The following is a 26,051-nucleotide window of genomic DNA, read 5'->3' on the forward strand; positions in this document are numbered from 1 at the left end:
ATCAGTTTATGTCCCTCTGTACCACCCATCCTTGCCCTGAGTAGTATCAGACTTTACTGATTGTCAGTATGATCCCTGAAACGTCTCTCCCAGTTTACACCTGTACTTTCTAAGTTAGGAGAGTGCCGACGCCATTTTGCGTGTTCATTGGCCGTTGCGCTTTCCCTTTGGACATCTGTGAGTTCAGGTGCTTTGCCTATTTTTTTAATTGGGTGGTTTTCTTGTCTTTATTGATTGGGATTAGCTTCTTGTAAGTTAAGGACATGAGCCTTTTTTGTCTTATCATATTTTGACTTAGTTTTGAATTTTTTTCCACATCGAAGCTTTAAAATCCACAGAAGTTTTAAACCTTAACATAGCAAATTTATCAGTCCTAGGTCACTTCTGGTTTGTGTTTTGCTTAGAAAGTCTCCTTTTGAAGATTATAAGTAAGTCCACTCATATTTCCCTCTAGGACTTCCATGGTTTACTTTGTTCTGTTTAAACTAGGAACTGGAATTCAAGCCCTTTTCATCCCAGGCCTCAGATGTCTTGCCTATTTTATTTTCCTGTGTATAATTTTAAAACAAAGTACTTTTTTCAAATTAAATAATAAATGGTGGCAGCAAATAATGGAAGCATTTCTGCAACTTTTGATAGACCTCATTTCTTAGGGTAAAGCATTTACAAATTGGAAACTATTAGGTTTATTTTTCTGGTTAATTAAAATTGAAATTCTACTGAAATCATAGTTTTACTCTATAACAATGTATTTTTCCCCTATCCCTTCTTGTCATTTTAATCTCTTTGCACAAGTGCCCCAAAACATTTGCCTTTTATAAATATAGAGCATACTTAATTTTAAAAATTGAGTATATTTCATTTTATTAGAGATTTATAAAAGGTAATGTTATGTATCTAAATGTCAAGTCTGTAGAATGCCTCAGAACAGATGAGCACATCTCTGGCTTTCTTCATGGCTGGTTGTGCAGAGCAGGTGTTCTGTGGGCAGTTGAAAGAAGGGCGTGAAATGCTGTAGAGCCCAAACTGGGAGCTGGGGAGAGGCACAGGCTGGGTCAGAGTAGCTTTCCTTTTCATAAGTTTTGCTGCTTCTTTTGAAGGTTTTGCCATTGGGAAGGCCACTGAGCGGGTGGATGCTTTCAGGAAAGTACGTGCATGTTTTTCTTTGTTAACATTTAGTAGAAGATGAAAAGCTCTGTGTTCACATGGGGGCACTGCAGGCACACAGTCACGTATCACGAAGGAATCGTCAGTGTATGTGTGATAATGATATTGTGGCTAAGTCCTTATCTTTTAAGGTGCATAGGTGGAATTTTTTATAATAAAATACTTTATAAAATAGTTTTGAAACCCAGCGAGAGATTTAGGAGAATTTGTTCCTTCCTTTCTTCAGGCAAAGAACAAAGCCATCCACTATTTGCATTACATAGAGCAGTATGAAGACCATACAAGTGAGTGTGGGTCTTTTCTTGTAAGATTTGCAGAATGCCACTGTGTCCTGGTGTGTCTGTGACATGCCCAATGGGTGTCTTTGTGTTGCTCTGACTGCATTCTTACAAATGTGCAAAATGAGGAAACAGCCTGGCCTCGGGGGGTGGCAAGAGAATGAGTGGGGTCAGCGTCTGTGTGTCCTGTGGGCTGGCTGCTTAGGGCAGCACCCAGTGCTCTGTGGCTTTTGCAGACATTAAAGCCACATGCCTGACCCTCCTGTGTCTGCTTTACCCCCCAGTATTCCATGACATCTTGTTGAGATATAAGAGGACACACACATCAAGATGAAGAAACAGCCCAGAGGTAACTGGAAAGCTCTGACTCTCTGTTGAACATAAAGCAGAGAAAGCTTTATGACCACAGTCCCACCCTCCCCCCTGGGGTTGTTCGCCTCTCCTTGAACTCATCCTGAGAGTGACAGATGGAAGGCCTGAATTAGGCTGAGGAAGGCGAGGCTCCTGGGGAAGAAGCCAAGGTCGGGCTGCACAGGCCCAGGCCTGTTCCGGGAGTGGCTGAGGCAGGCGGAGCAGGTGGAGGTGGTTTAACCACCCAGAATCAGCTGGCACTGCTCTTTCCCCCAAGCTCTCTGGTGGGTTCTGCACTCCCACCCCCACCCCACCCCTGTGGTGGTGCCTCTCCTATAGCCACAGGGACCCTCGGAGACCTAACTGCTGTTCTCACTTTGGTCTTGCCCAGGAAACCCACCAACAGCTGGCCGACAAGAAAGGTCTCCATGTGGTGGAATTCCGGGAGGAATGTGGCCCCCTGCCCATCCTGGTCGCCTCCCCCTGGGGGGCCTTGAGGAAGGATCCTGAGCCAGAAGAGGAGGTTCCCGACATCAGGCTGGACTGGGAAGAAGTGAAGGCTGCACAGGGAATGAAGCGCTCTATTTGGTCAGGTCTCAAGAGGGCCTCCACCTGACCTTCCTGCCACCTGGCTCCCCCACTGCAACACCGTGCCTGCTGCCCTAGGCGCCTGGACTCCCCCGTCACATCTTGCTGTGTCACCTCTTTTTTCTTTTTTGAGGTAATTTCAACCTTCTTTATTTACAAATAAATAATTCTAGTTTTGATTTATTGATCATGTGATCTGTGCCAGGCAGTGTGGCAGGGACATTATGTACTGACCTCAGTTCAAGACTACTTTAAATACTCCATGAAACCAGCAAAAGCAAATGGAGCAGGGAGACAGGAAAAGACCCACCCAGGGGTAATGTGCACAGGGACATGAAGGGCTGTGGTGGCTGTGCCCGATGCCCGCTCGGGCTGACCCATCCCTGGGAGGTGACCTCCTGCCCTGTCCCTCACAGCTGCACCCACCTCCAGCAGGGCCCAGGCTGCCCTGGTGGCAGGAAGTGCCTCATTGTTCCAACTTGCACATCAAGTGCCAGCAGCAGGAACCTCTTGTCACACGCTTGACACCTCTTGTGTGGTGTCTGGAGAAATGTCTCTTCACCTCTTTTTGCCCATTTGAAAAATTGAGTTATTTGTGTTTTTATCATTGAGTTGTAAAGATGCTTTAGTATTGTGGACACAGGCCCCTGTAAGGGGTGTGACCTACCATGTTCCTCCTCCGTGGGCAGATCATCATTTCCTGTTTCTTTGAATACTTTCTCTGCCCCCATCCTCCTCCAATCCTCTGCCTACCCAGGTAGGCCCTTGTCACAGTCCCCCAGCTTATTGCCTTTAAGACAATAGAGTAGTTAAAGCACAATTAATGCCAACATTTTTTTTACACATGTAGATGTGCAATGTATGATAACAACACAGAGACCAGGCAGGAGTCCTGGAAATATGCTGTCACCTGATTCTCTCAAGGGGTCATTTGAAGGTGGACTGGTTAAGGTAAAGATGTGCACTTAAACCCTATTGTAAAGGAGTCACTAGCGTGACACAGAGCTGTAGCTATTAAGCCAGCAAAGAGAATGAGGTGCAATCTTAAAAATACAGGTGTGTGCTGGTGCAGTGGCACACACCTGTAATCCTAGCTGCTCAGGAGGCTGTGCAGGAGTTTCCCAGGTTCAAGTGCAGCCTCAGCAACGTAGCAGGACCCTGTCTCAGAAAGGGCTGGGCAAACATACAATGCTCTTGATTTGTTGATTATACATATCCTTTGATTAAAGTCCAAACATAACGAGTCTTTAGAGACATTTTGTATCAGAAAAAAAAGAAACTTTTCTTTTGCAAGTTGCTAGATAATGTAGAAATTTGGTACAAAAAAAACAAAATGCAAAAAAATGTGTATGTATTTATACTGAATAGGGTTGCCTGAGGCGTGTAATACTTGTTTATTTAATGTGTGCCCTTGAAGACAATTTTACATGTTTGTATGACAGGACATACATGTATGTGTGAGTGTGTGTGTGTGTGTGTGTGTGTGTGTGTGTGTGTGTGAGAGAGAGAGAGAGAGAGAGAGAGAGTGTGTGTGAGAGTGTGTGTGTGTGTGAGTGAGAGAGAGAGAGAGAGAGAGAGAGTATGTGTGTGTCTTTTATATACAAAAGAGGCTGAAATATCTATCCAGGCAGAATATGTGATCAGACCCAAGCCTGTGCAGGGAGTTGGGTGACCATTAACTACGCTGATCTGATGGGTCACAAGTCCCAATGTGTATCACCCACACTTCAGTCAGCAACAGCAGCCAATCTCCCAACTGTAGCAGCATTAGTTAGTTTCCCTGCACACTCTGTGTTCCTGACATCACAGTGCTGTAAGTTGGTGGCCCTCGTTAAGCAAAGTCATATTTGCAAAATAGCATTATTTGTTTTTAAAGCTTTTAAAGACATGGTTTTCTTGGGGGGGAAAAAAAAAAGGCTTGGGACCCAGCTCAGTGGTGGATTGCTTGCATCGATGTGGGAAGCTATGGGTTCCATCCCCCGCACCACAGAACAAACTCAAAAAACCCTCAATCCAAGAGAAGGCAAGAAAAGAGGAGAAGGGGAACAAGGAACAGGCGGCCCCAAAGAGAAGCCTGGGAAGTTCAAAGCAGCCGTTTCTCGACCGCACTAAGTGCAAGCCCTCTGAACACCTGTGCACATCCTGTCAGCGCACTGTGCTGTGTTCTGTTGAGCTTAACTTTGTCCTCCTGGTGTTCCCCTTCAGGGTCTGTCCACTTCTGGCAGCAGGCTGGTCCCGTCTCCAGCTTTGGTCATGGCATCACCCACCTCTCCTCGCAGTTCTCAAGTATTTTAATGTTCTGCCGTGCAGTGCGTGCTCCCTGAGTATGGTACATCTTGGAGAACTGTCCCATCATCATTCAGGTGGTGTCCCTCTATATGATTGGCAGTTTTCCTTGCACGTAGTTAATATAGTCTGAGCTTCATACAGTGACTACTGCTTTCCTTCACTAGAGTTGGCCCCGTGTTTCCCTCTTCAACACTTCACTCTTAATCTACGGTGGTCCCCTCGTACCCACGATTCAGCTCGCCAAGGTTTCAGGTACTTGTGGTCAACTGCAGTCCCAAACTGTTAAGTGGAAAATTCCAGAAATAAAAAAATTTCCTAAGTTTTAAATTATATTTCATTGTGTGTAATGCTATGAAGTGTCGCACTGTCCCCCTGAGGTATGAATTGTCCCTTTGTCCAGTGTGTCAACACTGTATACGCTCCCTGCCTGTTACTCACTCTTGGTAGCCATCTTGGTTATCAGATGGACTGTTGCAGTATTACTGCTGACACTCACATACCCCTGATTTTACTTAAAGCTTAAGGGGAACGATGGTGGGAAGTTTATGGAATTATGTTAAAATTATTCTATTTTACTATTAGTTACCATTGTCAATCTCCTCCTGTGCCTAATTTATAACAGTCATAAGAATGTAGATATAGGGGGAAACAGTGTATATAGGGCTCAGTGCCATCTGCAGCTCAGGCATCCACTGGGAGTCTCGGGATGTATCCCTGGGTGGGGGTACTACTGTATATTTTAAGTGGACTTCTAGACACCAAAGGGTTGGAACCTGTTTTTTGAACCCCTCTGATAATCTCTGATAATTGGTACATTTAGGCCCCTGACGTATAATGTGATTATTGATCCAGTTGAAATAGCATCTGCTGTGCTTGGTATCGTTCTGTGTAATTGCCCTGGTTCTTTGTGCCTGTTTTTGTCTGTCTCTTCTTTTCCTGCCTTTTGATTCCATCTACTCACATTTCTCAGCACACCTGTTATACTTCTTTTTAAAAACCTTTTTTAGTGGTTGTAGTGTATACTGATAACTAACTCAGGTCCACTTTTGGATGACACTGCCGGGTCGAGACTGGTGTCAGTACCTCACAGCAACAAAGCATTCCTGGTGCTTCTGCCACCCCGCGTCACACTGTCATCTCACATGTACATATACAGTTCTCATCGAGGACATTTGTTAATTTTGTTCTGAACAAACTTATCCAAGAAAACTTAAGTTGTTTTTCTTTTTTATGTAAGTCTCTTTCTGGCCGGGATCATGGTCCTTGTCTTTAAAGGACTTCTTTTATCATTTCTTGCCAGGCAGCTTCCTGGTGACACAGTCCCTCCGTGGTGTGTCTGAGAGTCTCTATTTCTCTTCACTCTGAGGCTGAGTTTTCAGGACATGGCTGTAGGTTGGGGGGCTTTCACCTCAACACTTCTAAGTGTTTTGCTCCACGCTCTTCCTTGAATACTTTCTGAGCAGTTGGATATATTGTGTCTCTGTTCCCAGAGGCCGGGCTTCTTCCTCTGGCCCCTTTAGGGTGTGTGTGTTTGATGGTGGTTCTGTTTTGGTGTTGGCTTGGCTTTCTCTTGGTGCTGCAGTTTGGATTCCTGGAGGCTGAGGCTGGGTGGAGTTGTTTTGTTGTTCCTTCTGCTTGAAGTTCTCTGAGCCACTTTGATTTGGTACTAGTTTGGGAAGTTCTCCTCTTCTCTTCCTTGGATTCCCATCTTGTCTACATGACACCTCTTATCTTCCCACAGTTCTTAGATGTTGGTTCTTTCTCTCCCTGTCTCCCTCCCCCTCAGCCTCTCTCCCTCTTCCTCTCCCTCTCCTCCTTTCCCTCTCCATCTCCCTCTCTCCCCCTCTACCTTTCCCTTCTCCTCCCCCACTCCTCTCCATGTCTCCCTTTCCCTCTCCCTGTCTCCCTCTCCCTTGTTCCCCCTCCTTCTCTCTCTCTCTTTCCCTCTCCCTCTCCATCTCCCTCTCCATCTCCCTCTCCCTGTCTCCCTCTCCCTCTCCCTCTCCCTCTTCTCCCTCTCCCTCTCCCTATCTTGCTTTGCTTTCCTGTTTTGGAAGCTGAGACATTCTTTGCTCAGTGGAGTCCAGTATGTTAATGAGCTCATCAAAGCTCTTCCTCATTTGTGTCCCACCATTTTGTGTCTCCATCTCTTTCTGCCTTGTCCCCTCTGCTCCTGCCTGTTCTCCCTCTTTCCTTTAGAGCCCTTGGCAGGTTAGTCGTGGTTGTTTGAGGGGTTCCTGGTCTGAGGGTCCCAGCATCCCTCCTGGTGGGAGTCTAGTGTCTGTGCTTGCTCCTCTCTCAGGCCCTTGCCTTTTAGTCTGCCTTGTAACTCTAGCACTGGGGAAGGGAGCTCCTGGAAATAGGCCTTGGGGAGTGTCCAGGAGTGGGAGGCAAGCTTTCTGTGGCCCCTCCAGCGGGTCCCTGTCTCCTGAGCCTGCATCCTGGGCTGGGAATGTCCCCAGTGCTTCTCCCTGTTGCCCTCTTAGGTGGAACAGCAGGACTCAGGGTGCTGGAGCTGGGTGCCTGCCTTCCCCCAGGTGACACAGGCTCTGGTGATTCCCAATTGTTCAGACTCTGATAAAGCAGTTTCTCTAGAGGGCAGCCTTTTTAGGAACAGAATGCTCTGGCCTATGTCAGAAAGGTCCAGAAACATGAGGAACCTGGAGACAGTCTCAGTGGGAATACTGAACTCCTGCAGGTGAAACCCACAAAGGTGGAGGGCCCCTGTGATCTGGCGGTGGTTCTGAGTTTTTCTTTTTTCTGTTTCTTTCTTTCTTTCTTTTTTCTTTTCTTTTTTTTTTTTTTTTTGGTGCTGGGGGTTAAACTCAGGACTTCACTCTGCAGAACAAGCTCTGCCCACTGGGTTCCCTCCCTGGAGTTTTCAATATTCAACTTTCCTACTGAGCCTCCAGAAATCCATCAATTACAACCTGCCTTTGCCAAGACTAGTATACACATTTTCATAGCAGCTTTGTTTATAGACAAGAACTGGAAACAGTGTAGATGTCTATCAGCAGGTGAGTGGATGCAGACTCCCCAGGCCCACCTTAAGAGACAGTTGATCACTCAAAAATAGGAAAGGGTGAGCTATTGGCACTTAACCTTGGTGATGCTCAAAATAATTATGTTGAAAGAAGCCAGATTTAAAAAAAAAATAAAACATGCTGTATGATTCCGTTTATTGAAACTTCTAGAAAGTATATAGTAACAAAAAGCAGATCAGGGGTCACCTGGAGATGTGAGGGGGGATGGTGGAGGTGTGAAGGGATTGCAGAGAGGCAGGAGAAAACTTTTAGGGTGATAGACATGTTGTTTATATTGATTGTGGTGCCCTCACAGCTGATGCATAGTATTGGAACTCAGCAGAGTGTGCTTGAAATGTGCAGGTTGCTGCCCTTCATTGAAACTGTTTTTTGAAATTAGCTACAACCAACAAGGGACAGAGAAGCCCCCAAGTGGTCTCTTCCTTTACTGAAGACTATGATGTAGAAATTGATTGCAGAAAAAATCTCTTTCCTGTTCATGCAATGTTTTGAGCTTATCAATGCTTACCTGCTGCGTGGCTAAATCAATCCTGCTTCAAATGCTGGGCGAGATCTTCAGGGGTGTAAGTACCACGTAGGCAACATGATGCTAAAGCGAGGTCTCTGCCCCCAGATGCAGGTCCCTTCCCTCATGCATCAATCCTTTGGGGATTCCAAGGCCTTTGGAAAGAAAGGTGAGGGGTCCCGGGAGCAAAGAGGGTTGGGGATGTGCCAAGGGATGAGTAGGAGGTGCGCACTGGGAGGAGGACACTCCTCACGGGCCTCCACTGTGCACCCAGTGTTCCACGAGGCTGGTTCAGAGCCAGGGCTGCAGGCCAGGCACATCTGGGCACATTGCAGGTTAAGGGGACTCTGCCGAGCCTAGAGAAGGGGATACTGGTGCTGAGCAGCATATATCAGGGAAATCGGTCACTCACACCTGACAGATCCCTTTCCAGGGCAGTCTTGGGGCCCTGCTGCAGTGAAACCCAGTGAGGATGCTCGAGGAAACCTTTCTGTCCAGGAACGCGGTGGGGCTGGTGAGGGCTGGGGTCCTAGGGCGAGCTGGCTGCGGCTTTTTACCTGAAGTCCCCCTGTCCCGCCCCTTCATGATCCTCCTGGAGTCGGACCTCAAGTGACTTCTCCCTTTGCAGCCTTTGGGAGGCACCAAGGAACTGTCTGGGGCCCTGTCCCTGAGGGCGACAGGGCTTTCAGTGTTTTCTGACTTGAGTCTTGGGGAGTTTGTAAGGAGGACTCCAGCCCTCCACGTCTACCCGCAGACATCCAATGGATGCTAAAGGCAGAATTAGAAGGGCAGTATCTCTGCCTCAATATATGGCCCATCCATCCCCTTTGCCTGAGTCACCTTGGATTTGTTACTGGACCCTGCTGGCTGCATCAGTGCCCACCAGCACAAGGAACAGGCAAAAAAAAAAAAAAAAAAAAAAAAAGAAAAAAAAAGAAAGAAAGAAAGAAAGAAAGAAAAAGGAAAAAATAAAGAACTTTGATCAAACTGGGGAGAAGCAGCCAGAAGGCTTGGAAGAAGCCCCTGACCCACAGAAGTGGTTACAGTTTATAGAAACAAAACCCAAGTGATCTACATACGTGAATTTCCTTGGCCTGAAGAAAAGCAAAAATGGGAAAAGCACAGAAAATGCCTAGGCCTATGGCCTGTGTTCAGGCCTGAGGAAGGGCGGGACCCATCTTAGCTTTTCTGGCTCCTGAGGTGGGCATGGGGTTGCAGCCTGTCTCTATTTTCAGCAGAAGGAAGTTGCTCTTAATTCAGAATCCAGACCCCCGCCCCCATGCAGTCTGTTTCATGTCCCAGGAACAAGGTCTGATTGATGTGCATCTGAGAGCCAAAGCAGGTGACACAGCTCTCCTGACAAGGCACCACCTGGCCAATCCTGGGAAGATGGACAGACCTCAACTGGTCAGGACCACCTGCTTTGGCAGCTGTGCAAAGCCCAAGCCCTTGCCCTCATTCCCCTCTCTATAAAAGCTCCAAGTCATTGTCACCCCCTGAAGACAGGCTAAGATGTGGGTCCCCTGCCTTTCCCGTGTGGCTGCACTGATAAAAGTTCCTTTCCTGCTGGGCATGGTGGTGCATGCCTGTAATCCCAGAGAGTCTCAGGAGGCTGAGGCAGGAGGATCACTTGAGGTCAACCTTGGTGATTTAGTGAGACCCTCAGCAACGTAGCAAGACCCCTTCTCAAAACAAGAATAAAAAGGATTGGGGTGTGCTCAGTGGTAAGGCACCCGGGTTCAATTCCTAGTCCTTTACCTGGAGCTGAAGCTCCCTGCCTCCTTTTCTTTTGCGGGTTAAAGCTTCCCCTGTGCATTCAGTCTCATTGGACTTGGAGTTACCATTGACCCAACTCAGAAGTTCCCATCTCTGGTATCTCCACCTCCTCTTGGTACTGGGGATTGGACCAGGGGCTCTGCCACTGAGCTACATCCTCAGCCCTTTTAATTCTTTATCTTAAGACAGTGCCTCAATAAGTTGCTAAACCTGGCCTCAAACCCACAATCCTCCTGCCTCAACCTCCTGAGTCACTCTAGCACAGGTGGGTGGCACTGTGCTCGGCCTGTGGTTGCATTTGGATGAAGTCCAAGCTGCTGCAGGTTTGGGGAATGTTCTGTGGGCATCTATATAACAGTACCTGGACGGGGTGCTTTCTGCAGGGGGCGCCAGACCCTCTCGCTGTTTTTTTTCGTGGATGTCTGCCTGGCCTGCAGTGGGTTGGTCACAGGACATTCAGGAGAGATCTAGGGCACTGGGCAGTGCCCTCCATCCAGCAGGTGACCTGGCAGGAAGAGCCCTTGCAGCAGGGAAGTGGGGTGGCACTCTGTAGGTGAAAGCACAGAGCTCTCTGATGACTAGTGACTAACACAATGTGAAGCAGAAACATCCCATGAACTTCACGTTCAAGTACAAAGTTGGCTACGATGACTGGGTGGCATTGCAATCTCCTGAAGGTCCTTCTTGGATTCATACAAAAAGAGAGAGCGAGGGACTAAGGGGCAGGAAGGAAACACAACTTTTTCAAACACTGAGATCTGGAGTCCAGCTCCTGCCATGTAGTCAGTGAATGAATGGATAATAGTTGTTTTTACAGTACCATGTGACCTGAGGCTGCTCGGCTTCCTGTGGGCTCTCAGCATCCCTATCTATAAAGCACGGGCACAGACTAAGGGTGCTGTCAGCTTTCTGTTGCTGTGACAAAGCATCTGAGAGAATCCCCTTAAAAGGAAACAGGATTTCTTTTGGCTCATGGCTGCATAGGTCTCAGTCCATGGCACCTTAGCCCTGTTGCTTTGGGCCTGTGGCAGCACAGTAGGACATCCTGGCAGCTGGAGCACATGACAGAGGAGGCTGATCATCTCTGGGTAACTGGGAAGAGGGTGGGTAGGACTGGGCTGGGTCCCAATATCCCCCTCAAGGTCACACCCCTAATGATCTCATTCCTTCCAGGAGGCCCCACCTACTAAAGTTTCCATTATGTCCCAAGGGCCACAGGCTGGTGACCAAGCCTTTAGCACATGGGCAATGGGGACATTTGAAATCCAAACCACAATACCAAGTGATCATTAGCTGGGGGCTAACCCCTGGTCTCCGGGCCAACCCCTACCCACAGCCCAGGCCTGGGGAGATTGACTGCATTCTGCAGGACACCCACTGCAGGCAGCTGCCTCAGCCAACATGGAAGTCCTTAGCAGAGGCTCTTTTATTTCATGGGGGGTGGGGGGTGGGGGGTGGTACCGGTGATTGATCTCAGGGATGCTTGACCACTGAAGCCCATCCCCCGCCCAATTTTGAATTTGATTTAGGGTCAGGGTCTCACTGATTTGCTTAGTGCCTTGCCATTGCTAAGGCTGATTTTGAAATTTTTGATCCTCCTGCCTCAGCCTCCTGAGGTGCAGGGATTCCAGGAGTGCACCACTGCGTTGGCCAAGGGGCTCCTTTTTCGCAGTGGGGTTTCCTTGCGAGAAAGCTGACCCTGTCCTGGGGTCATTAATGATTTGCCCACACAGCAGTGCTTTGTTACTTTTCCTTTTCTCTGGAGGGCAACTCAATTCATAACTAGTAAACATAGCCCCACATGTTCTCTGATTAAGAATAGTGCAGAGCTGGGGGGCAGTGGTGCATGCCTGTAATCCCAGCAACTCTGGAGGCTGAGGCTGGAGGATGACATGTTTGAAGCCAACCTTAGCCATTTAGTGAGGCTCTGAGCAACTCAGTGAGACTCTGTAATGAAGTATTTTAAAAAGGGCTGGGGATGTGGCTCAGTGGTAAAGCACCCCTTGGTTCAACCCCTGGTACCAAAAGAGAGAGAGAGAGAGAAGTGAAGAAATAAGGGAAATCAAAACTCAAGCTAAGATCTTAACCCTGCAAACGCAGCTGGTAGAGAAACGTGCTGACTTCAGGGCTATGAGGATTCACCTCACCAAGACTCAGGTAGCAAATGCTCTCCAAACCTGTCACCCTCAGGGCTGGGTGAGCTCCGCGGTAGAGCACTTGCCTAGCATGTGCAAGGCCCTGGGCTCAATGCCCAGTGCGGCAACAAAAAGAATTTCAAAACCCCATGTGATCCTCAGGTCCAGGGAGAGCAGTCAGAGCAGCTGTCTGCCCCTGAGACTGGGCCTGGGAGGACTCACTGGGAGGATGCCAGGGGGCTCATCAAAGGTCCGGGGAATTGCCACCAGTGCGGCCAAAGTCACTCCTAGATGGCAAAATGAAACCTGTGAGCCACGTTTTCTGTGACTCTCAGGAATCCCTTCCACACCTCTGTCCTTAAAACAGGGAAGAGTAATAATGTCACTCAGTCCCTTTGTACTGCTGGGACCACAGTGTTCTTTAGAGGAGATCTCATGGCTGCCCTGGGTCACCCCCTGCTTCACATCCCCTTGGTGACCAGTGGTCTCTTCCCACCTGAATGCTGTCCAGACCCGACTCCTGGGGTGCAAGCCTTCCCCTCCACCCTCCACCAGTGCTCACCAGCTGCCCTGGGGCATGGGAGGCTGTGACCCAGGCTTGGGTAGGGCTTCCCCCTTAGCCAGAGCCGTCCTGAGAGCCCCAGGCTGCAGACCCAGCCTGGAAGTGGCTGCCTGGAACAGAGCAGGAGGTTGCTCCCTATGGCCCCTCTGGTCCCTCTCTTCCTCCTGTTGAAGGAGCATGTGAGGAATGGCTTGTCCTTAACCCTGTGCAGAAGCTTCCAAAGAAACCGCTTCAAAGCCCTGGAGCAGGGGAGGGGGTTTGGAGATGGAGCCATCTTAGAAGAAATGGCAGAACTTCAGAGATGAACAAGAGAGCAGGAGTTCCAAGCCTCTTTCGATGGAGTTTCTAGCAAAACAGGATGTTGCTTGCAGGAGCCAGATGCAAGCCAGGCTCAGATGACCCCATGGAGAACCATCAGGCGACCAATGGCCACTTGAAAACTGTATCGTAAAAGAGCTTCCAGTCCTGAAGCGCAAACTATGCCAGGGGCCTCCAGGCTAAGTGACAGAAGCAGGCACACAATGACACATGGCCTGTGACCTCACTCATGGAGAGTATAATACAGTTGTACCATAGAAGTAGAAAACATTATTGTGACCAATATTTTAATAATGATGATTATTAGGATGGCCTTTCATGTTGGTTGTGATAATTGACAGCTGTCATTTTACAAATAATGTTGATCAAACGCTCCCTCTGGGCCATGCTCTAGGCCAGCCACTCTACCTGCCTTGCCTACCTGATCCTCACAGTGTCCCCAAGAAGCCAACACAACAAGCCAGAAAGCACAATGTCCCTGCTAGCAAGTGCAGGACCTAAGTCTTGAACCCAGACACAGAGACCAACCAAATTAAATGAAATATTTACTGGAATACTGGTAGAAATCTAGGAGAAGAGGCTGTGGCCTAGAAATGGGGAGGGTTGGCTTCAATCCTCAAAACCCAAAGCTGTCAAGATGGTTCAATTGACCATCCACGTTAGAAACTACTCTCCAACGAAATATGGCCCAAACATTGTCAAAACAGAGGGACTGATTGGGAGGAAATGGCAACCCAGTATAACAGGAGGCACGAGGAGAAACACAGATGAGCACTATGCATGGGAGGAGGTCACTGGAACACAGCTGGCAAGAAGATGAACACAGGCTCAAATGATGTGTTTTATTTATTTATTTTTTACCAAAATTAAGGATGTTGATAATATGTGCTGGGAGGGGATAGGAAGATAAGCTTTTTTCATACACTTTGGAGGCACATTTAACATTATCCATGAAACTTAAAAAATGCACGAATGCTATGCTCCCCACAACACAGAAATTCAGGTCTTGGGACGTGCCCTGGGAAGCTCCCAGAAGGAAGTTCATTTCAATGCCGTGTTAAATTATAAGACATGTACAATGCAATGGCCATTGGCAGGAAGTCTGTGGCCACAGTGAATAAGGAGGCACGTGCTGTCTGCAAGTTCTTAGGACCTGTGGGTGGAAAGAAGACCCTGGACCACATGTTTCAGCTGTGGGACACAGACACAGCCCTGAACATAGGCTGGTCCAGCGGCACTGTGCATCTCTCCAGATCCACACAGTGTGGAAACCGCAGCCATCACTTGGCTTTAGGGACAGTAGCTGAGGTGATTTTCTTTTCTGAGAGATAAGGGACCACGGGTGACTCCCTAATAGACAGATGACCAGAGTCACCTCTGGGGAGAGTCTGGGCCAGGAAGTGATGGGAGAAGAGGAATTCGATCATCTGTTTCCATTTTTCTGTGATTTGGTTCAAGTGGTAAAGCGGTGCTATTTATTAATTAATGGATCAAATAGGTTCATCATTGTTTTAGAGTACAATTAGGTGCCTTCAAACTTTAGGCTACATGGGCACATTTGAGAACGGTTCCAGCCATTCTCTCATCCTTTGGGTCATTCCCCTCCTATGTCCTGTGAGACATTGTCTATGTGAGGCTTTAAGAAGAAGAAGAAGAGAATATTCTGTAAAGAAAACCTTATGATCTGTGCATTATAAAATTGAATGGGTTCATTCAGAAATCAGAAGTTCTATTGAAAGCTATTTGCATGAGGCAAATAAAACTTATTTTTAGGCATCCTGGTGAAGACAAGGTTTTATCTTTATGTCTCATGTCTGTGTTTTTCTTTTTATTTGTTAGAATGAAATTCATAGGTTGGCAGACCATTCTATCAGATGTGTACCTAGATGACATTTCAATTACCCACTTTTACATGGTAGACATTTTGTCCATGAACACTGCCTGTCTGCAACTTTTTTTAAAACAGGACTGGGCTCAGGAGCCCAAATACCAATGTTAGCTGGAACATGTTCTCCAGTTTGGCCTATCTGTCAGTATTCCCTGAGGTCACCTGTTCCATGAGCTTCGTTACTCCTGCTCCCTCACCAGCTTTCATAGAAACCACATGCTGTCTATGAGTCAGAGACACCAATCTCACAACATAGCATTCTTTGAGTATCCAAAGTCCCACTTTTCACTTCGCCATGCCTGACATTGTCGGTAATATTTATCGGCAAATGTGAGATTTGCAAAGATCCAATTCTATGTGCTCCTTTCTCAAAGAGCCTTAGGCAGGGCTATAGCATACATAAATATGAAGTAAAGGCCTAGTTTTTAAAATGTCATCCATCGAATAGTTGACACATGTCTGAGATATTTTTTATTTTGGAGGAGGTATTATTTAATAGGGAATTCCAACAGCTACATGATAGTGAAATGAGAAGTCTTGCATCCATTTTATTCTTTGTGATGATTTTGATGAGTAAGGATAAGATACTTCCTTGTTCCAATGAAGATGTTGCCCACTTCTGTGAATGGATGCACCGTGTCACCCACTACTTGCATATCTGCATGTTGTGCTTGACATTAACATCGTACTTGGCAGGTGGCAGAAAGTCAATACTGAAGTTAAGCTCTGGTGTTCTAGCAGCTGTGCTGCAGATCCTTGGTGTGCCACCTTCTGCAATCCATGCTGCTCTGTTCATGTTCCTATTGACTCCCTGGTGATGAGCATCATGGTCTCCTGGTCTTGAGAATGGCCAAGCATTTCTCTGTGAATGTGGAAGGTGGGCATGTGGAAGGCTTCAGGGAGGAGGGATCATTGATCATGTACTCTAATCCATGTGCCTGTTTAATGACCTGTTTTTCTTCTTGGGTTTTAAGGGAGACACTGCCCTCAAACACTTCTGTGCAGCTGGGAATGCAGGCTTCTGCTTCACCTTGAAGGAAGCATTCCTGAATCCTTTCCAGAAGACATGAGAAGAGAGAGTGAGCCTCTGGTAACATGCAGGTTCCTTGCATTGCCCATGGGCTAGAGGAGAGAAGAGTTGCTTCATGAGATTTGATCCCCTTTATCCTGAAAAGTTCCACACGGAGGTGAGTCCCCAGCATGTTTAGACATCATTTCAGACATCTTTGTTGATGGAAATGAATCACACCCCCTGATGATGTGGAAGAGATAAAGAAGGGTTTGCTATGAATTTTCTATTTCATTTCTCAGGGCCTGAGTCAAGCCAGCCATTGTGCTGTCAGCGCATGAGCTGCTGGTCAAATGTGAGGAAGTGGTCTTGCTTTATGAAAACACCACCCTGAGTCAGTGAGCCAGAGGCAGCCTGGAGTCCCTGTTTTTCTGTAAAGGCAGATTGCTGTGGATGGCCTCTGGCCTCGTCATGCAGCCCTGCTCAGAGTAGGGGATTGAGGGTCCAGGTAGATCCCAGTTCCTTTTGACCTTTATTGCCATTGGGCCGCCCCAGGGTCCTTGGACTCTACCTGGTCTTCTGGCCTGGGTCAGGGGATGTGAGGTTTGGAATCCCCCTCTGTGGCAGGATCCCAGGCCCCCCAGCCACTTGAGGGCAGCACATCCTTCCCTAATTGTGTTAGAGGGGGAGGATATTCCCGCCCATCCTCATCCATGCTCATCCCACATTTTGTAGCTTGACACCTGAGGACCTTTATTCATTGACTTACGCTAAGATAAGTCAATCAGCAGTCTCCCAAGGATTTACATTGTGGTAATTGACACCAAACATCCGTTTTGTAATTCAACCATTTTGGAGGACACAGTTGAGTGGCATTAAGCATGTTCATGTTGGTGTATAGGCGTCACCACCATGCATCTCCAGAACTCACGTGGACATACTCTTGCCATCAATGCGGAATTCTAGTGCCCTTGAGGCCCAGGAAAAGAACATTGTACTTTATCTTTTTATGAACCTGATAATTGAGAATCTGAGATAAGTGAAATCCTACAAAATTTGCCTTTCTCTGGACACGATCATTTTCAAGGGATGCAGTTCACCCCCACTCGTGGGCATATCAGGTCCACTGCTAACTCTGCGGGTGTTTCAATTGCACTCTCAGTGACAGTGGTGACTGTGTGCACATGAGCTGTGTGTCCAGCTCAGATCCCAGGATCTAGGGTCTTTGGTTCCACGCAGCCTATAGGTTGCCTTTTCCTCCAGGTGTCTGCAGGCCAGTGGCACAAAGGCCCTGGGCCTGGTGGTTTCTTTAGGTGAGTGCAATACGTGTCCACAGTGTCGTGGGACATGATGGACTATAAATAGAAGCAATGCCTGGATACTCCTGGGATCTCAGTAGGCTCAGCCTGTGTGCTGAGAATTGTTGTGACCTCCTAATTAATGGTCCCCCAGAATCCCAGAGAAAAGGGCAAGTCCAGAGCAGTGGAACCTCACTGTCTCTGAGAGAACTTTTGGGGTGGGGGGCCGGGATACATTGATGTGAGGACTCTGATGCAGAGTCACGTTTTTCGAATCCAGGTAGAGGTGCTCAGGAACAGCCTGGGCTGGCACGTGGGTTCCCCACCTCCACACCTGTGGAACATCTTGGGGCTCTGATTAGCACAGCAGCCTGACCACGTGAGGGCATCTGCTGTCTCTGCGTACAGTGAGCTGGGTTTTCTTCACTTCTCTCAACAATTCCACATAACACCAGCTCTGAACCCAGAGTCCTGGGCACTTAGTTGAGGCTCCATCAGCTCCCACCTCTCTCTACCTGACAGAGCCCTCCTGGCTCCCTCTGCACTCATTACATTGAAGATGAAACCCTGGAGGGTGGGACTTCCCGTCATCCAGAAGTTCCCAAACACATTCCACTGTTCCTGGAACTCAAATTGTTGGGGGGGGGGCACAAGCACCCTGGCATCCATGTGTGGGAACCATGGTAGTATAATCAAGAAACAGGAAGGAGAGGGGTTGGACTGATCAGTACAGATGGCAGGGCCTAGTACAGAGTGGAATGGAGAGTTCTCACCCGGGGTGATTGTTGTGATGTGCACAAATGCTCTGCTGGTGCTGGGGTGCCCGCATGGTTTCTGGGGTCTTGAAAGGCTACAGATGCCCACAGAGTGTTCTCAGATGCACAGTGGGAGGCCCGTTGCAATATGTACATGTGGAAGAAGTAGGAGACCCCCTTAGTGTGGAGGTGCCAACTAGAAGGCAGCCTCACTTCTCTGAAAAAGTTGATTGGAAAAAAAGGGTCCGTACCTGTGCCCAAAGGGCCATATATGCCCCTGGAAGTTGGTGGTGGAAATAGTTCTCCATCCATTAATCACTCCCTCACTCACTAATGTCCTTGTGTCCTTGAGAAAGGCTCTCCCTTTCCTGGTTTTCCTGAATAGAAATCCTCTTGCCTCTTGGGTGAATAGGGTTATGGGTTGTGCAGAGGGTGGTGGTTTACTGAGCATCTTAGAGACTGTCCTTTATGGAGCCTAATGATCCCAACTGGGGAATGAGGCCAGGGTCCTAACTGTGGTTAGTGTGAGGACACCATGGGTTCAGAGAGGGAAAGAAGAACAAGGGAAACTCAGATGTCCCTTCATGGCCCCTGGAGTTAGAGGACTTACCCCTTTGCACCTGGGATCAGGAGACCTCATTTCCTCGAGGACACGCACACTCAGACGTTAATCTTGAGTGTGGGTTCCTTTCTTGGGTCCAGGGCTGTTGTTAGCCACCAGGAATGACAGTGCTCTCCATGCTGAGTGGAGCCAGTTTTTGCCAGGAAAGAGCCCGTGGTCACGCCTTGTGCGAAGCATCCCACGCCAGGGGCTCCCATCCCTACATTCCTGTCCTGAAAGGAAACCACTCAGAGGCAAGGTGGGTCCAACCACCTCCCATGTGTTCACTCATCACTGTGTTCCAGCAGTCACCCCAGTTAACAGTCCTGATGGGATTGGATGTGGCTCAGAATGTCACCTTCATGAGCTCTACCCTGCCACAGCTGTAGTTCTGCAGTGGGAGAAACTCAAAACTTCAAAACACATGCACATGAAAGAAAAGAGCAAGAGCCAGAGCCCAAACAGGGCCACATGTGGCAAGGACAGCTGGAGTGCCTAGGTTGGGACTCAGAATGATGTCAGTGGGGTGGCATTGCTGCTGACACCAGCATGATAACAGAGAGCCAGCCCTGCTCATTTTGCGGAGCAGTGTGTTGGGGAAGGCAGAAGAAATTGAGAGGCAGGATTGAGTTTGGCCCTAGGAGGAGGTTGGGTAAAAGGCCAGTGTGAGTTGGAGGGCCTGGGCAGATAGAGAGAGGCCAGGGCACACCCCAAAGCCTGGAGACTGCACTTGATGTCCAGGGTTGTGAAACACCACCTCCCCTCTTACTCACAACTGAGAGCAAGGGGCATTGATGAGTTCAGTTTGTGTGCGGCTGCATCCAAGGTGGCTCGGCTAGGCACCTCTGTTTCCTTGACTCAAGAGGCTGGGAGTCCAGGCTCCACTGAGGCTCGGCTGGGAGGATCGGACTCTGAGTTTATGCCTGTGTTCCTGGTAGGATCCATGTTGGCTGAGCCTCAGTGTTTTTGCAATGAGAGGATGGGTGACTGTCATGTCTTTATCACAGGACACACTTGCTAAATGGATTTGTTTGCTCTGGGGAGGAAAGAGAGAGAGGGGAGTGGTGCTGGAGACAGGGATGCAGACAGGGGTCATGGACTTGGCATAACTCAGTCTTGGAGGTGATATCCCATCACCTGTACCCACTTCAATTCCCATGAATCCAGAGGCTGAGCCCCCTTGAGGTGAGGGGTGAACCGGTTCTGGGCAGCAGGATGCTGTGGTACCTCGGAGTCTCTGTGAGACCCCAACACTAGACACACTTGGCCCTTTTGAAATCTTAGGAGAAGCCTTGGGAAGTTGTATGGCAGAGGGGAGCAGCCTCTGCATCTCAGTCCCCTCCAACTTGCCATGGTGTAGAGAGGAAACTGCAGCCACGATGGGACGGACATTGGCCACGTCCCTGTGTGGGACACAGGCCTGATTGAGTTGGGGTGCATTCTTTGTCTCTGCCCTTCTTGTGATTGTCCCATCTCTACATTTGTGCTTTAGCCACCTGTGAGTCCCATCTCTGATTTCAGAGAGAATAGAGGGTGTTATGGGCCAATAGACACAATAAACCCTAGAGATTAGATGCTACCCTACTTTCCAGAAAAGACTGGGCACACCATGAGTTGCACAATGATGGGACCAGGGTCCAAAACCTGCTGAGAGGGAAGGACTGGTTGTGAATGCATTTTTGAAGGCTCCAAGCTGGAACTCTAGTGGCACCAAGCAGGGCAGATGTTGGTGGGGATGTTTGGGTAGTTGTTGGTGAACACCTGCGCACCTGAGATGTTTAGGCATGGAGGAGAAATCAGCAGCTCATAGGGCTTTTGAAAGTGGTCTTATGTGAAAAGAGGCTCAGGTATGGGCACAGGAAATGACATCATTGCCTTGACAATGGATCAAACAGAACATGGAACCCTGGTATCCAGGCACCCACTTAACTGACCAAGCCATCCGAGCTCATTTGGTTGGAGAAACTGGAGTGAGAAGGATGTTCTCCTGTGGTTGCAAACAATGCCGAGCCTCAGGCTCCCAGGAATCTCAGGGGGGCCAACTAGCCCTTTTGTGGATGCACTGGGTGAGGCTTCATCTTAGACGCCAGAGCCTCTGGCAATTGTCGCAGAGGAGCTCAAGAGTAACAGTGAGTAGCACAGGGCAGGTGAGCCCAGCAGGCCCTCTAGTCTGATCCCTGATGAATGGCCCAGGACTCCTATTCTGACTGTGTGTGTGTGTGTGTGTGTGTGTGTGTGTGTGTGTGTGTGTGTTTGTACTGATGGGAACTGTCCCATTGTGCTTTGACTCTAGTGTATTGGCACAAGTCATTTTTCTGTTTGTCACCGTTTCCATTTTAAACCAACATTCTTGGTCCCAACCCAGGGTGAAAATGATGAGAACACGGAGGAGCCCTTCAGGGTACAGAGCCTTGAACTTTACAGGCAGGACCAGCTGAGGAATGAGCTCCTGCCTGTCATTTGTGGGAGGAACCTACATTTCAGCAGCAACATGGGGTTAATCTCCTGGGATTCCATCCCCACCCAGCAGGTGCTGGATCTCTTGTTCCCAAGGTAAGCACCAGACCACCAAGCCCAAGTGTGTAGCCCCCTCATGCCTGGGTCTTGGGGCTGCCATGTACCTCGCAGGGACCCAAAGGTTTGTGATACCTAATGAGATAGAGGACCACACTCATAGTGGAATGTCAGTCCCAAATGGGACGAGTCCTGGAGGTGCCTGCCACAGCCTTGCAAGGGGAGTGAACTCCCCTCTCAGGCAGAGAAACCATCCTGACTCCAGCTGATCCACAGAGGTCCGTGGAGCAGTCCCCACACACTGGGCACCACAGCTCAATGGTGTGCACTGAGCTCATTCCCAGGTGGACTCAGCGAGGCCAGGTGGTCTTTCTAGTGTGATATTGGCTTTGTGAAGAATGTAGATCTGTGCCAGAGGCGTCTCAAAACTCAGGCCTTGGGAAAAGCACTTTTGGGTTAATAAAGACATGTTAATTTCCATAGTGGGACAGAGCATCCTAGCTGGGACATAGCTGGACAGGGGCTTTGGACATGGTGGCTCCCACACCCAGAGATATGTGGGAATCAGCAGTTTGGGCTCATTCACTGATGAACATGGAGAAAGCACCCACTGTGTGAAGATACGTTTCCAGTCACGTTTCATAATTCATTGAAAAATAGGGTGCAAATGACTGCCATTTTGTCCCTTTTCATGGGGGTCAGCCTCAAACCGCAGGTGCCATGAGTACATATCCTACATGTGACTGCATCCCTGACTCCATGGGGAATAACTGCACGTTGTCCTCTTCAGTGACTATGGTGGACCCGTGGACCAACTTCAACATGGAATGGGCTTGGGGTCAAGAGGGTGGGCTCCTGTTTCCAGAATAGGGACCTGCAAGGTGATTTGACTTGGGAAGGCTGAGGAAAGACTGCTCTCCCCAGTGTAGGGTCAGAGGTTTTCTCTGGAGGCCGTGGCGAAGGCAAGGCCAGGGTTTTGCTGACTCCACACCTTCCTCCCCACAGTGCCTCACCTTCCTTCCTGGGGACCTGGGTGAACCTCTACTCCGAGGCTTCCCATCAGCCTCCAGGCTTTCTGAGTCTGCAGCAGCTGCTATCCATGTGGCTCCTGCTGGGAGGCTTGAACCTGGAACACCAAGCACACCACCTCCTGGCCGCAATTGAAGATGGCAAATCAAGCCAGGCAAAGCCTGAGAGCCAGGCGGACTGTGGTGAGTACCTAAGGGTATATGAGGAAAGGTCCGACTCTTGTCCCACTGCAGGGAGTCTGTATGCCTGGTGTTGGGCTGGAAATTAGGACAAGCCTTTGTCCATTCAGGAAGTGACCCCAGTCTGCAAAGAGGTCCTGTGTGGGCTAAGGGCCTGAGTTCTTCCTGGCAGCAGGGGTATTGTCTGTCTGTGGGAAGGTCAGGGCAAGGCAGTCATGTTGGCATCTTTTCTCCTCTAGCTACATGCTCAGTTTCTGTCACGGCTCCTCAGCCAACCCCAGAGCCAGAGCCTTCTCCCAGGGAAGGGGCAGAGCCAGAGTCCAGGACATCAGGGGTCTCTACTCGGTCCTCCCCAAGGCCCCAATATAACAAGCGGATGAGAGGCAGGTGCCTCATTCACGTCTACCTGGAAAAGGAAAGGACAACACAGTATAGGAGCATCCTGGTGAGTCTTCGAGCAGGGGAGTCTCCTGGGAGCCCACAGTGGGGAAGACCGAGTCCACAGCAAACACTTTGGACTAGGCCTGTCTTCTTGAACTGGAGCTTATGGAAGGTCAGGAAGGAGAGCAGAAAGTGAGCAAGAGAGAGGCGGGAGAGCAGCAGCATGCCAGGTCTGGGTGCGAGTGGGCCTGCGTGTTTTGGGGTGTGCAGGTCAGAAGTGCAAGAGTGAGTGCTGGGTTCAGAGGAGGTCAGAGAAATATCGAGGGTACAGGCCATCCTCTACTGACCTTGCTAATGAGGAGGAGTATATTGAACCATGGAGGTTGAAGCACAGGAGTTGGCAGTCATTTTCTTGTGTGTGGGAGGGGATATGTTGCTGGTTGAAGGGAAGGGAGCCATTGTAGAATGATTAGGGTGGGTAGGTGTGGGTCACAGAGAACTGGGGGCCTTGGAGGGGCCCATTAGTGTCCTAGTTTGCATGTATGTGAATAGATATTTAGCGGCTCTCTCTGCAGAATTTTCCTGGGTGTGGAGTATCCATCATGAGACTCTGGTGTCCACCTCCAGGGGAGCCATGTTGAACCACTACACCTGCTGGGTCTGAAACTCCTGACACCCCAGCAAGCACTGACACTCTCGAGCCCAGCAGCTTCCATGCCTATCATTAAAGAGTCCTAGTGTGTGTTGTGCCCTGGCTGTCAGGACCAAAGCAACTAGGGTTTGTGCCTGGTCCACACAAAAATGCAGCTGTATCCCAGACCAGAGCAGGGATATGGAAGTGCACTGGACCATTCCACCCATCTTGATGGGACTAGAGTGTGTCTGTACAAAGTCTTTTGGTCCTTATTCCCTTGTCCCTGTAGGGCATAGCAGGTTGAAGCAAACTCTTGTACCAAGATTGGACTAGAGGCTCATAGGAAGACCCCCACATGATCACATGAAGGCCTCAGGTAGCAGGGTATCAAGATGGTTCCCTTGTGTTGAGAGCTCACTTGTCTCTGATTGTCCTTGAGCACTGTCCTCTGGGTAGCTACTCCCAAATTCCCTCTCTGATGAGCTTTCTCCAACCCTGCTCAGGTGACCTGCCAGGACAGGGCTCCAGTCATCATCCGCAGGGCCTTAGATGCACACTTGCTCCAGCAGGAGGACCCAGAAAACTACGAGCTTCTGCAAATTCTCTCGAACCATCAGAGTAAGTGGAACCATCAGAGGGTAGGGAGCAGTGAGTCACAGTGGGCTCACGATAACTGGGAGCCAAAACACAGTGTGCATTGACTCAGTGCCCAGGATGAGTATGGTAGGACTTGTGCATAAAACAAAGTGTAATGATGGGGCATCAATCTGCAGGTTCTTCATGTTCCCCAGGGGCTGTGGACCTGCCTATCATGTGTTCTTTCCTTGGCCTGAGGAGGCATTGCAAAGCTATTATCCACAAGGGGCCAAGAAGAGAGGCTTCTTTGTCTTGTGTCAAAGAAGACAGACAACCACAGGGTGCCTACTTTGGCGACCTTTCCTGACCTAGTTGAGTACATGAGAAAAGCAGTTCAATGAAGAATCATTTCTGGTTTCCAATCTTTCTATTCATTGCAAACTGAGTCCACTTAGGACCAGAGGCCATTTCTAGAGAGAAGAGGGTGGTAGAATAGAACCCTTCACAGCTTGTAAACTCTTCTTGGAGAGAGAGAGAGAGAGAGAGAGAGAGAGAGAGAGAGAGAGAGAGAGAGAGAGAGAGAAAGAGAGAGAGAGAGAGAGAGAGAGAGAGGGAGAGGAAGAGAGAGAGAGAGAGAGAAAGAAGAAGAAGAAAGAGGAGGAGGAGGAGGAGGAGGAGGAGGAGGAGGAGGAGGAGGAGGAGGACAAGCATGAGGAGGACGAGGAGAAGGAGGACATGGAGGAGGAGAAGGAGGAGTAGAAAAATGAAAATAAGTTGAAGGAGGAGACCATGAATAAGAAGGTCAAGATGACTTTAAGAAAGAGCATGAGGAGAAGATGAAGAAGAACAAGAACAATAAGGAGAAACACAAGCCGAACAAGAAGTATAACAATAAATTGATTAAAAATGTGAATGAGAATTATACTCATGAGGAGAAAATGCAGAAGTGGGGAACTCAAGAGAAATATATATCTCTGGATGGCACAGCCCTGCTGTGGACATCCTCCACCTACGCTCAACACACCTCCAAACCATACCCCTCCAATTATTGTAGCCCTGTATGAGTGGATGAATCCACTGGCAAGGTGGAGGCACCCACCATCAAGTGCTTTTCCCCAAACCCACCTGTGATCATTGCTGCAGTGTGGAGAAAACCTTGAACACATGAGTCTTAGGGGACCAATCTAGATACAAAGTGTAGCTGTTTGTCTTTGGTGGGTCCAACGTGAACTAAGAGGGTCTAGGGTACAAGGGGCTATTTCCTTGAAAGGTGTTCCTGTAGGGGACCTCCTGTGCATAGAGGGTCCTCAGGGAGGAATCAGTGGGGAGTCTTTGGTGGAACAGTAGCTGGATTCGGGGGCTCTCAGGTCTGTGTGTGAGACCTGAGCTGGCAGAGGCTCTCAGTTGTGGGGGATGTTGGGTAGTGTATTCCTTGAGTGTCACCTACCACGCCTCTGCCCCTGCCTCTCCAGAGCTGAGGATCCCTGCAGATGGAAACGTATATTACGCCCTGGATGGCAGAGTGGATTATGACTTTCTTCTTCGGGAAACAGCTGCCAGCAAGTTGTTTAAAGTCAAGCCAAAGGAGGTAAACAGCCACCTTCTTCAGTCTTTACTCCTGGTGCCACTCCACATCCTCCAAGGGGACAAGAACCTCAGGTTCTGGATGGATGTTGTAGAATGCCCACAGAGCCAATGCCAGGCTGGGTGGGGTGCAGGTGCTGGGCTTTGCTGATGTTGTCATCCCCCACAGTTCTTGGAGCCTTCTGTGGCAGTGGCATCCAGGACCCCAGCAGCTGTGAGCAGCAGCTCTGCGGTGGCTGCAGGACCATTGCCCCAGGCCACCCAAAGCAATGAGTGGTGCATGAGAAAAGTCACCAATAGCAGCTCCTCACCGCTTCACTCCAGCGAGCAGGTGGAAGACAGCCGCTTTGTCCACGTCCTCCTAGAGGGACAGAGCCTGAGGGAGACAAAGCGCATCCCGGTAAGCCTGACAGCAGGGCTGCCTCCTGGGTGTCCACACAGTGGAAGGCAGGAGACACAGCTAACCCTGGGGCTGTGGTGGGAAATTAAGAAGAGAGAGGTCAGTCTTAAGGGCTTGACCTGAGGGGGGAGAGCCTCAGCATGCCCAGCTGCAGCGGTGAGTGGGCCTGTGTATTGTGGGGGTGGCAGGC

General features: G+C 49.1%; 1 protein-coding gene across 6 annotated transcripts in view; it reads left to right on the plus strand.

The window, feature by feature from the left end:
- The window catches only part of LOC144369006 (uncharacterized), a 48,997-nt gene that overhangs the window by 15,883 nt on the left and 7,063 nt on the right, over positions 1 to 26,051 (plus strand). The window contains exons 7-18 of one of the 6 annotated variants that reach the window (XM_078028039.1): positions 1,394 to 1,451; positions 1,730 to 1,794; positions 2,188 to 2,517; positions 4,590 to 4,747; positions 4,838 to 4,925; positions 15,876 to 16,088; positions 20,930 to 21,117; positions 22,084 to 22,289; positions 22,526 to 22,731; positions 23,805 to 23,919; positions 25,350 to 25,465; positions 25,631 to 25,861. In XM_078028039.1, coding sequence (XP_077884165.1) covers positions 16,047 to 16,088; positions 20,930 to 21,117; positions 22,084 to 22,289; positions 22,526 to 22,731; positions 23,805 to 23,919; positions 25,350 to 25,465; positions 25,631 to 25,861 — 1,104 coding nt within the window. In that variant the 5' untranslated portion in view covers positions 1,394 to 1,451; positions 1,730 to 1,794; positions 2,188 to 2,517; ... (1 more) ...; positions 4,838 to 4,925; positions 15,876 to 16,046. Of the gene's footprint in view, positions 1 to 1,393; positions 1,452 to 1,729; positions 1,795 to 2,187; positions 2,518 to 4,589; positions 4,926 to 8,181; positions 8,281 to 15,875; positions 16,089 to 20,929; positions 21,118 to 22,083; positions 22,290 to 22,525; positions 22,732 to 23,804; positions 23,920 to 25,349; positions 25,466 to 25,630; positions 25,862 to 26,051 lie in introns of those variants that run through there. The other 5 variants (XM_078028038.1, XM_078028040.1, XM_078028037.1 and 2 more) reach the window with 5 other exon arrangements.

Source organism: Ictidomys tridecemlineatus, chromosome 12, assembly GCF_052094955.1.
Source record: "Ictidomys tridecemlineatus isolate mIctTri1 chromosome 12, mIctTri1.hap1, whole genome shotgun sequence".
Classification (NCBI taxonomy): domain Eukaryota; kingdom Metazoa; phylum Chordata; class Mammalia; order Rodentia; family Sciuridae; genus Ictidomys; species Ictidomys tridecemlineatus.